General features: G+C 42.8%; 1 protein-coding gene across 1 annotated transcript; it reads right to left on the bottom strand.

The window, feature by feature from the left end:
* Positions 1–232: 232 nt before the first annotated feature.
* Positions 233–5,963, bottom strand: LOC125542920 (NADP-dependent malic enzyme, chloroplastic). Its single transcript, XM_048706143.2, has 20 exons — positions 5,753–5,963; positions 5,309–5,583; positions 3,950–4,070; positions 3,792–3,866; positions 3,454–3,605; positions 3,260–3,365; positions 3,125–3,190; positions 2,919–3,014; positions 2,753–2,824; positions 2,581–2,664; positions 2,359–2,457; positions 2,219–2,266; positions 2,071–2,124; positions 1,889–1,987; positions 1,677–1,766; positions 1,501–1,578; positions 1,204–1,278; positions 1,005–1,095; positions 760–888; positions 233–638 (listed from the first exon to the last, which is right to left on the bottom strand). Exons 1-20 carry the CDS (start codon positions 5,798–5,800, stop codon positions 550–552), a joined length of 1,947 nt encoding a protein of 648 aa, XP_048562100.1. The 5' UTR covers positions 5,801–5,963; the 3' UTR covers positions 233–549.
* Between the last annotated feature and the right edge of the window lie 6,480 nt (positions 5,964–12,443).

Here is a 12,443-nt window from a genome sequence, read left to right as displayed (position 1 = left end):
CAAAATCCAACCCCCCCCCCCCTATGTCTCTGTTTACATGGCACACATATTTTAAGGTTTTATGTTTGACCATCAATTTAATAAAAAGTGCATGCGTCACAAAAATTACAGTGATAAACTGTTTTTGGTGCAAAATCGAATGACAGCCTTTCCTTTTGACCCTGTCTATAGTGTAAATCTTTTTTCCATTTGACTAAAACTTTTGGCACTACCCATTAGATAACTCCTTCACTGGTGCATGCTAATTTGCATTGATTTTCATACATGGTAAAAGGTCCCAGTTTCTTGTGATAAAAGGCACTAGCCATATTACCTTGAGAACTAGAGCTCTGTCTGCTTATTACACTCGTTACACTCAACCTACACGAATAACAAACGTTGGTACACAAGACAGTTTGTTTAACTTCTTCCACAGCGTTACAACACACACGGCATATATGTATAGACAGATACGACTTGCAGCAGCGGCAAGAACAGCGACAGACAACAACAGCGCCGCAGCGTCCTGCGACCTTGCGTTTTATTACTGCAAAATTGATCTCCACTGCATTAACGATAGCTGCGGTAGACAGGGGTGTACATGCAGCTCTCCGCATATTTCTCCAGATCTCTCGGCCGCGGCAGGCGAGTCGCCAAGCCTGCAGAAAAAAGTTTGAGCAATGTCAAGCACAGGTATTCCACGAGGCCTGAAGGGTATTCCACGAGGCCTGACGGGTATTCCATGAGGCCTGAAGGGGGCAAGGGTGTCGGAAAATGTACCGAGTTCGTAGGCTTTTGCAGCCACGCTAGCAGCAATGAGGGCAGATATCTTTCTGATGTTGGTGAAGGGTGGAAAGATGGATCCCTTGTCAAAGTTCTCCTGAGTGGCCTGTGCAGCTAGTGTTTCCGCTGTTTTGAACACATGAAACATTGATAAGCATTCCATAATATGGTTAATATTTTTTAGGAAATGCTTGGCATACTGGCAGGCAATCATGGATAACATGTTCGTGAGAGGCACTTACAGGCAGCAAGAAGCATGTCCTCATGCACGCGGATTGCTCCAGAAATCACAACGCCAAGGCCAAATCCAGGGAAAATGTAAGCATTGTTTGCCTGTTGTGCATAGTCCAGACAATCAGGTATGAAGAACTTTATGTTGACTAAGCAGGACTTCATATCAGCAAGATTGCCCCCCATTGGAAAAGATTAAAAGAAAAATACCTGGCCAGGCACACGAATCTTTCCATCATACTCCACAGGGTCAAACGGACTTCCGCTGGCAAACACTGCACGACCCTGCAAATATGCAGATGCATTTGCATGTTTTAGTGAACCCTTTTTGTGCCAATTATGATGCACTAGCTATGAAGATATACAAGCGTAAGAAAGCAAACACGGAATGTCTTTCATTAAGCTTTGTTGCATTTCATGGATAGCACAATAATTAAATGAGTAACATCAAATGTTTTGACTTCAACAAATTTGCAGCCAGCTCTGTGTGTATGTTGGCAAACTAACCTGGGTCCATTTGTATGCTTCTTCAGCAGTACATTCAGAGTGCGACGTTGGATTTGACAATGAGAAGATGACAGGTCTCTGCATTTACAATTTTAGATATCAGAAGTTATTCAACTGTCTCACTGATCCCAGAAAGTTACAACTTGAACAACAACAATGTTAAAATTTCAAATTACCTCGTTGAAAGAAGCCATAGCTTCAATAACTTCTTTAGTGAAAGCCCTGCCTACTCCAGATGTTCCGATCAGCACCGTAGGTCTGATGGACTACAGAGATAATAAAAGAACTTTAAGAGATACAATAAAATATAACCTTAACAGAACAATTTCCAGTGAAAGCATCAGTACTAATTGAATTGAATTCTTAAATGCACATAAAGAATGACTACCTTGATGGCATCTAACAAGGTTGTCACAGGTTCGCGCTCATGTGCCCAAGATGTCTTGAATGGTTGAAGGGAGTTTTTTCTGGAACTAACGATCAAACCCTACATATATAATAGAATAAAATTGTGTCAGTCTGTCAGCTGCAGTGTTCAAAATCAATATCGTACATTCTTTGCCTCCATACCTTCGAATCCACCAGAAAAACCTTCTTGCGGCACTCTTCAATTGGAGCATTTGTCTATAAATTAATCAAAACCAGCAGGACTTAGCTGTAGCATTGATATTAAAACTATATACGCCACATTGACATTTTGAAAGCCTGAGCCAGTTACCTGTTTTGAAATCTCAAGAGCAATGAGTTCTGCAATACCAGTTCCAGCCTGCAGTAAAATGCACCGTCAGATGTGTTCCAGATAATGCATTATAATTTAACAGTTCAGCAAAAATTACACCGTGAGGAGTTTTGACTAACCTCGCCAGCACCAAGGAACAAATAGGTGTGCTCTGCTAGGGTTCCACCCACAACCTTCAGTGAAGATAACAGACCTGCAAGGACCACAGATGCTGTTCCCTGCAATCAACACATTTTATATCAGCACGGAAGGCAACAAACTGAAATATATAGCGAATTAGAGATACTGAAGAACAGGACAAGGGTAGCACGTGATAAAACTGAAACAAGTAGTTCACCAACCTGGATATCATCATTGAAAACAAGATGACTCTTGCTATATTTCGCAAGCAAATCAAACGCATTGTGATTGGCAAAGTCTTCAAACTGGCACAAAGGAAATCCAGTATTATTGTGATAATAAGTCAAAATGATCACCATATAAACATGCAATTTACTAGGTGTCTGAACTGACCTGGATGAGAACTTTTTCACCATATATTTGTTTAACAGCATCCATGAACTCTTCCATGAGCTCATGATACTCCTGCCATCAAGGACAATGCACATATCAGATTTTAAATGCTTGCTATATTGATAACGTCTTAGTTCCTCCAAGCAAAGTTTGTACATATGCATACCTCTCCAGTAGCACGTCTTTGCCGAAGCCCGATGTAGAACTCGTCGTTAAGCAATTGCTCATTGTTAGTACCAACATCAATTGTAATAGGCAAGCACTGCAAAGTAAACATTAAAAAGATTGACATTATTTGGTTGTTTTTGCAGCTTGTTGATAACAAATATACTGGGATCATTAAAGAAGACTACAACAAATGCAAATGCTTACAGCTGACGGGCGAACTCCTCCAAGGGCAGTGTACAGAGAAAGTTTGCCAACAGGAATTCCCATTCCCTGTAGGACATCATTTCAACAATATATAAGCACAGTTCCTGAAGTAAGAAGCTAATTAGACAAGCATACCTGACAACCCAAATCTCCAAGCCCCAAAATGCGCTCACCATCAGTGACTACAATCACTTGAATGTTCCTCTCAGGCCAGTTCCTTAGCACATCAATGACCTTCCCCCTACAATACACCTCCAATCAGTCCCAATGATAAACACAATACATAATTCTTGCAAGTTTGATAAAAAAAAAAAGCTGGGCAAACATACTTGTCTCTCAAGCTGACATACAGACCCTGTGGGCGCCTAAATATGCTCCCATACTTCTGGCAGGCCTCACCTACAGTTGGTGTATAAACCACAGGGAGCAGCTCCTCCACGTTATCAATTAGAAGCTTGTAGAAAAGCCTCTCATTTCTCTCCTGAAATCACACAACATCGTGCAAATTTTTTCAATCAATAAATCATTTTAACTGCAACAAATTGACTACATAGGTGCAGTGTGGGTTTTATCAGATCTTCAACAAGGAAATCGCTGCATTACATAGCTAATCTTCTTACAAGAACGAATCTATAGTTCATAGAATCAACATGACTAATTGTGCTACCTGAAGGTCCATCATGGCCACATAGCGCTGCAACGGGACCTTGTACTGGCGAAGGTTATGCATGATCTTCTTCACCTGCATACACATTAAGAAAACCTTAGGAAAAAGAAGACCAGAATGATTTACAGCTTATTTTGGCTAGTGATGGTTCCACATACTTGGAGATCCTGGGAGACAACTCCTGGAGGAAGAAGGCCACGCAAGTAGTGCGCGTCCCGCTCCCTCTCGGTAAAGGCCAGTCCCTTGTTGTGATGCGGATCTCTCAGAAGTGTGTAACCACTGGAACAAAAAAGTTTATTAGCATTCGATTTAACATAGTGACCAAAATATATTCAGTTCACTGCACCGAATCATGGCCGTTCATTGACATTAAGCAATCTTAGAAGTTACAACTTACAACCAAGTAACATTTTACGGCAGTAAAGTTTTATCAAATTCTCGGTCAATTGGGTACTTGACTTTCCTTGCTGAAGTTACCGTTCTCTGATTGCTTTTAGCTAACTATAACAAAATTACATGCTATCGTTTACCATACAGTAGTCAGTTTAGTATCAATTTGCAGTCAAATTTCGCTGTCGGGGGCAGTGGAGAAAACAAGACACACAAATATTGTTGTAGGCCAGATTATCTTATTTGGTCCACTGCATGGTCGTTCATTGACATGAAACAATCTTCCAAACCAAATCAAAAAATTACGGCAGTAAAGTTTTTCTAAAATCACCATGGCCAATTGGGTACTTGACTTTCCTTGCTCAAGGTACCGTTCACTGATTGCTTTTAGTTGACTATAACAAAATTATATGCTACGGAGTAAAGTTTACCATACGGCTGTCGATTCAGTATCAATTTGCAGTCAAATTTCGCTGTCAGGGGCAGTGGAGAAAACAAGACACACAAATATTGTTGTGGGCCAGATTATCTTTTTTGCCAGATTAGAATATATTCCACCCACAAGAAAGCAAAAAATAGAAGAAACCAAACCAAAACAAAACAGCCAATTCGTTGTTTTGCTCAACTACTAACAACCTACCCAAAATCCGCCCAGCGGTAACCCAGATCCGCTTTAAACTATAACAAATTTCTCCCACTAGAGTGAAACTGGAATTGTAAAAGTAATATTACTTGAAATTTTAACGCGACCAGCTGGGCGACTCCAACAATACCGGGTGACCCATACTGGGTGCGAGGAAACAACAAAAGTCAGCTCAACTGGGCTGCACCAGCAGGAGAAAGGGACAGTTACTTTTCCGCTGCCGAGCGCCCCACACACGGAAATCTACTGCCCGTTTCAGATTTGTTTCGGGTGATGCAAGCAAACGAGACACGCATACTGACTTCTAGGCACGTCAAAGTTCTGAAATGGACTAAAATATTGGTAGTATAAGCTTAGGCAAGGCAACACGCGGAGGAAACCGTGAACTAGCGAACCCAAATGGATCGATCCCCCGCCCGGATCGACCCATCGAAACGTCCGCCTCACCCAGATCCAGCAATCCGATCCGATCCGCGCCGCTCACCTCGCGACGGAGAAGGCCCATGGCGTGACGGGCAGCTCCTCCGTGGCCCTGTCCTCGCCGTACTTGTCCTCCACGCCGCCTCCCGCCGCCGCCACCTCCTTCTCGGCGGCCACCTCCTTCTCGGCCTCCGCGGTCTCGGCGGCCGACTCCATCGCCACCGCCTCGACCCTCTTGGGCTGCGCCGCGCGGACCGTCACCGCCGCGGCCCTCCTCCGCACCTCCAAGCAGCTCGTGCATCCGTCGCCGCGGCCCCCCGCGCCACCTCCGCGCTTCCACTGCAGCGTCAGGCAAAACACAAACAAACGAAGCTTACTTCCTCGTACAAACGTCAGGAGCACCGTAAACACAGCGCAATCACGCGACTCGAAGCGGAAGCGAGCGGCGAGGCGGGAGGCGCCGGAGCGGGAGCGGGACGGGCGAGCGAGAGCGCGGGGACGGCCGTACCAGGGAGGCGGCGGGGGACGCGGCGGCGGCGGTGCGCGCGGACAGCATGGCTGCGAGTTCCGCGGGGAGCTCCAACGCGCGGTCGGGGTGGGTGGGTGAGTCGAGTCGGTTGCGCGCTTGCGTCCTCGGCCCGGAGCCCCTGCGCGCGAGGGAGCGTGGAGGAGGCTGGGGGGAGGTGGGAATGGGACGGGGACGAGAGGGAGGTGGAGGAGGCGGGGGGGCTATAAAAGGGGGCGACGGGCCGAGGGCGCTTTGTATTTGGGGCCGGTGGGCGGGCGGCACGCACCTGCGACGGCGGCGGAAAATACTTTAATTCGCCGCGGTGATTTTCGCACGCCGCTTCGATCTGCCTCCCGTCTTACAGAGGTCGATGGATGGTGACCAGCCGGCGACGTACGGGGGTACCTTTTCCAGCCAGAAATGTAACGAGAAATTTCATTAAAATGACGTATAATTGGTTGGCTTTCCGGAAATGATGTGCTACGTTCCAGTGGCGGAAACTGTCACATTCATGTTAAACTAGAGCTAACACAGATGTGTCATTTTGTCCAATTTTTCACATGAGTACACTCTAATGCCTCTGTCCTGATTTTTTATGACGGAGTATAATTGTTTATGACCTGCATAAACAGTTTGTTAGGCAGATGTATGATTAATCTTTGACCTCAAATATGATGGGGGCTAGTACATGTAAAAGTATACAAACTGAGCATGCAACAAATGTATTATTTTATTTGTTTACAAAAAATATTTAAATTGACTATAATAAAAAAAGTTCTAGCAAAAATGTGATGAGAAATTTGATAAAATTGACACATACTCCGTATTTGTTTGGCTTCATGAAAACGATACACCATTTGTGTCACTTACATATATGGACATGGTCCTTGTGCCAATGACATAAAGTGTGAGCGAAGTGTGTCGTTTTGTCCAATATTTTACTTGATTATACCTCACTAGTACACGTAAAAGTATCTAAATTGAGCATATGCAACAATACTATTATTTTTATTTATTTACAAAAAATGTGTTATGTTTATTTTACTACTATTAGCTAGCATAAAGTGATAAATTGTATATTCGAAATACATTTTTTTGTTAACAAGCATGATCAACTATATATACTTATAAAAGCACGAGTTTGATGAATTCAAATGATCTCACTCATTCGACCACCTATATCCAACGATCCATGTTGCTCCAATGATGTATCGAGTTCGTCACCCCCAATGTGGGTATGTTAATTGCAATTGTATGGAAACAAAATTAATTGCATTGATGGTAGTTAATATTGAAATCACATTATTTTCAATTATTTAGAAAAAATAGTAATTGTATTAATGGTAATCAATATTGGAAATAGCACTAGTTGTTGCATTGAGGCCTCAATGCACAGGTGTTTACTCCCTCCGTCCGCGAATAAGTGTACATTTAGCTTTTGTTTTAAGTCAAAGATTTAAAACTTTGACCACTTTCTAGGAAAAAGTAAAAGCATTGATGACACCAAATTAGTATCACTAGATTCATCTTGAAATGTACTCTGATAATATATCAATTTGATGTCATATATGTTACTACTATTTTCTAGAAAATTGGTCAAAATTTTAAAACTTTAACTTAAAACAAAAGCTAGATGTACATTCGCGTACGAAGGAAGTAGACAGGAGTTCAAGTGCATTAAAGAGTTTAGCAACTAAAGTCTCCAATACATATGTGCTTAGCTTGTTGTTGCTAACTTCATATTTAATTATTTAGCAACTAATGTACTATTTGACTATAGTCATAAACGTATGAGTTTGATGAATCCAAAAAACTCACTCGTTCAACCACCTATGTCCTCTTGGGCTACACGGCGTGCAAGTATTGCCAATGAAAATTTAATCCTGTCGCGCATACAACCGAGGAGCATGCTTAGGAGATAGATTACGATATTACCACTAGACTCGTAGTCCCTTGCAGCGGAAAGAAGAGTCGCAACAGCGCATGACCAAGGTCATCTCCTCCTCATCGATCTCCCTCGAGCAGCCGGATGTCAGATCCCTCGAAGAGGCTCGTCCGAGCATCACTAGCACACTACCTCTATTGGTATCCACGGGTGCAAGAGGAACACCGTGTGGCAGACTGCTATGTTTGATCGCTTAGCTGGGGTTCCGAGTAGAGGTGACTAGTTGCAACACATGCAAATCCCTAATGACGGCACTGAAGCGATCAATCGAAAAGGTTTGCCGCACCTCTACTATATATAGGCATCCACCGCAGGCTCATCACATGGGCCCCGCATGGATCCAAAAGCCCAAAGTCTGCTCGGCTCGTATCCAAGTCCTGGTTGGATCTCATCCGGCAAGCGAAGTCGGATCCGGCCTCACAGGTATCTTTCCCTTAAGCGTGTGTCCCCTTAGTTTCCCGTCCACACGCGAGTCGAATCGCATCTGGCTCGGCCAGTCAGTGATGGCTTCTAGCAAAGTGTGCCGATTCCAAGTGTGTGATGAAGCCGGCTGGACAAACTTGTACAACACATATTGCTTTCGTTCTTTTTGCCTCACGGTATATGTTGCTAGGCTCAAGGTGAGTAGGTCATTCTTATATCAGCCCGACCTCTTTCTCGTTCCAGTGATGCCGACCATAAAACTGGATTATCCCAGAATCCTCATCACAAGGTTATACTTATCCAAATCAAAACACACGAGGGGATCAGCGTATATATCTCTAGTCAGAGGGGCAAATCCCATCTTGCTCGACCATGTCTGACGACATGTATGTAGGCAAGCCTGAAATCAACCTTTATAACTACTTGCTCACAGACTAGCCTTTGGTCAGCCCAAAGTAGGTCGGTCACCATCTTCAATCCATGTGTCGACCTTAGGTCTATGACTCAGAACACATGTCGTACTAGAGACTAACACATGACCACATCTCGTTGCATCTCTAATTGGGTTTGTACGACTCAGACCTTATCTGGACCCGGATCCAACTCTTGAATCCAATGCTACATGGCTAGTAAGACCAAGCCATCCATCAAGTCATGTGTTAGTCTAGTTGGCGGCGAGTTCTCACAGTCCTTTTGACTAGGGACCATTTAGGACAATCATCATACGATGTATGGTCTCACAAATAAGTCACGTACTTGTTGATATACATCATTGATAATGTACAAGGACTATCCTTAATCCATAAACACATTGAGAAATATCATCATGCAAGATTGCATCTAAGGCATATCTCCAACATATCCAACGACACATATTGCTCCAACGATTTATCTAGTTCATCGTTTTCAATCTAGAAACGTTAATTGCAATTGTCTCGAAACAACATTAATTGCATTAATGGTAGTTAATCTTGAAATTACATTAACTGCATTGTTTATAATTATGTAGGAATAACATAAATTGTATTGATGTTAATCAATATTGGAAATAACACTAGTTGTCACACTAAGGCCTCAATGCTCAGGTGCTTAGATTGGGTGTTAAGTGCATTATAGAGTTGAACAACCAAAGTCCTCAATAGATATTGATATATCTCTGACGTATCTATAATTTATGAAGTATTCATACTATATTTATATCAACCATATCCCCTCCCCCACCCCACCCCACCCCCCGGCAAAAAAATCTTATATGGTTTTGGTGCACTTTTATATTATTTTTACGGACTAACCTATTAATCTAGTGTCCAGTGCCAGTTTCTGTTTTTTTGCATGTCTTTGGTTTTGTAGAAGATCAATATCTAGGAAGGTCCAATTGCGCTAAAAATTTACGGCATTTTTATAGAAAAGAAGAGACCCAAGAAGCTTTTGAAGGCAGCCGGAAGGTGCCCGAGGGGCCCACAAGCCCAGGGGCCGCCCCCTAGGGGCGCGAAAATCAGGCTTGTGGGACCCTCGAGACTTCGTTTGACGGGAATCCAATGCTGAAAAATCCTATATATTGATAAACTCTCAAAAAGTAACATAGAACTTCTCTTCTGCCGCTGCAAGTCTCAGTTCCGAAAGCGGTCTCATCTGGAGCCCTTTTCCAGCACCCTACCGGAGGGGGAGGCCTCTTCATCGTCCTTGTTGCCTCCATGGTGATGTGTGAGTAGTTCATCATCGGGACTGAAGATTTGTACTAGTAGCTATGTGTTTGATCTCTTCCTCTTATGTTCTTGATCTGACACGATCTTGATGTATCATGAGCTTTGTTAATAAAGTTGTATCACATGATGTTCACCTCCCTCTCTTATTTTCGTGGTCAATTGAGTCTTGCTCTTGGAGGTTTATTTATGTTGGATTGAATATTTTGGATTTGAGATCACTTGATGCATGTCTAATTCGTGGATACACGTGGTGACATGAGGTAATCTAGGTGACAAAAGAGTTGAACGATACATATTATATGGTATTGTCGTAGTACGATCTCTAGAACTATTCATGACACTTCGAGGGTTATTCAATAGATTGGTTGGAAAACACAACTTTGAGGTGGTTTACTACCTACGAGATTTCATCCTACTATGTCCAATAGGGATAGAGACTTTGGAGTAATCCTTTGTTGCATTTTGAGAGATCATCGTGTGATTCAATTATGTTAATGATGTTAAGAGATTGCACTAGTGAAAGTATGAACCATGAGCCTTGTTTCTAAGCATTGAGACACCGTTTTCACACACCTTTGTTACTTGCTACCAACGTGCGTGCTAGGTCCTGCAGTAGGTCGTGGTTCGAGAAGCCCCGCTTCAACATGTCATACGTGAACACCAATGTCCTTTTCGCCTACCCCTCTGAAGGTGACTCCACCGTCGGTTGATGTTGAGGATGCTGCCCCGCTACGCCCATGGGGATGGATGTGTGGACAAACGGACGGGTGAAACTATTTTTGATTCGGTTTTCTGTAGTAACAAAACCCAGACAATAACCCAAAGAAAAAAACTTGCGCAGGCTGATTTGGTTCGCTTTATGCAGTAAAGAAAAATCAGATGAAAAAACAAAAAGAACGTCTACGTGGCATGCCTAAATATGGCACAAAATCAATCAATGGGGATATAAATTGATGATTTTCTTAAATTCGGTAAAATTTGTCAAAAGGGTAAATCATTTTTTGGGCAAATCATGGGGGTAAAAAATATAATTAACTCATTTTATAAAGAATCTTGTGTGGCTAATTTAGTATCTACTCCCTCCATCCGCGAATAAGTGAACTTCTAGGTTTTGTCCTAAGTCAACGCTTTAAAATTTTGACCAACTTTATAGGAAAAAATAGCAGCATTTATGAAACTAAATTAGTATCACTAGATCCGTTTTGAAATGTACTTTCATAATATACTAATTTTATGCCATGTATATTACTACTCTTTTCTATAAAGTTGGTCAAATTTTTAAAAGCTTAACTTATGACAAACGGTAGAAGTACACTTATTCTCAGACGGGGGGGAGTAGATGCTAATATTTTTTTCTCTAGGGTTAGTTAAAATTGAACAAGTTTGACGGAGGAAGCACAAAACTACCCATACTCGATGAGAAACAAGGCCACACGTCTTGACATACGATCTAGTCATCTTGCTCAAGTCTATGCTAATCCTTATGCGAGGTACATTTCAGAGGAAAATGTCTATGCTAATCCCTTTGCAGATCCACTTGAAACTTTCTCGACGAATAAAGGAATGGACAACATAATTTTCGAATGTATTCTGAGTCTCTGACGATTCAGATCTTGAAGAAAACAACCCGTAGGTTGACAAGTGGATAGCACTATTTCGAGGTGAAACGCAAGAAATTAAGATCACAATTTTAGAGGATCAAAGGATAAACTTGAAAGCTATTGCCAATGCAGACTGCATTGAACTGATATGTCTCCATCCTATGGTTGGCCATCTTTATAGGTGTGCCTCTCCAGCCACAACCCATCGACATTTATGACCTGGATCAAGGTTTGTGGTTGCCATGATGCCATTGCTCACGTCCACGATGAGCTTGGCTGGACTTGAGCCGCGGGTTAATTCACAACGGTGCATCATCATCTATCTAATCATAATCGCTTGTGGCCTAGCTTAAAATGGAAATGCACATCAAGGAATCATAGTTGTGGCCCGCTTATGAAATGGATTTTGTGGTCCTGGCCACTGATGGTAAAAAGCTTCAAGCCAGAAATTGAATTATTTGCTCCTTTCTTTTTTCTTGTCTCTTTCTCGTCTTTTCTGGATGCTGATCTTTTCCCCCCGTTTTGCTGCTGGCCGAAAGAGGCATGTTGTCTTCAAGCCTTGTATGCAGAAAACATATACTCCTTTTTTGGGTTGAACTAGTATATTCATGAACCCTCGATGCGCGTGCGGTGATGTTAAAGAAAAAAAACACATGTACAGATTTTTGTACCGTCGTATCATATCGGTGAATTGAACAAGGTCATCTCCAATGGGCGACCTCAAACAGACATCTGTTTTGTTCGGATTCTGTCCATTTGGGTCGGGCAGGGGCATCGGCTAGCCATTTCTACATTTGCGCAGGGTGTGCGTCCTGCCGACAGGCGCATTTCGTTCGGCCGCCCAAATTTTTTGCAAAGAAATGAAAACCGAAATTTAGGCACCACGATCATAGTTCATGCATCGGCCATAGTTTATGCTGGCCAGAGCGCCAGCGGCCGGCATATATGCCTGCCGACAAAATGATCAACCCCGATAATTTCACGCCATCAACAAAGCCAGCGGCCATCGCACAAAA

The sequence above is a fragment of the Triticum urartu genome, chromosome 3A (genome assembly GCF_056163025.1).
Source record: "Triticum urartu cultivar PI428250 chromosome 3A, HENAU_Tu73, whole genome shotgun sequence".
NCBI lineage: Eukaryota > Viridiplantae > Streptophyta > Magnoliopsida > Poales > Poaceae > Triticum > Triticum urartu.
The sequence above is the reverse complement of the archived record's forward strand: the minus strand, read 5'-3'. Positions and strand labels throughout refer to the sequence as shown.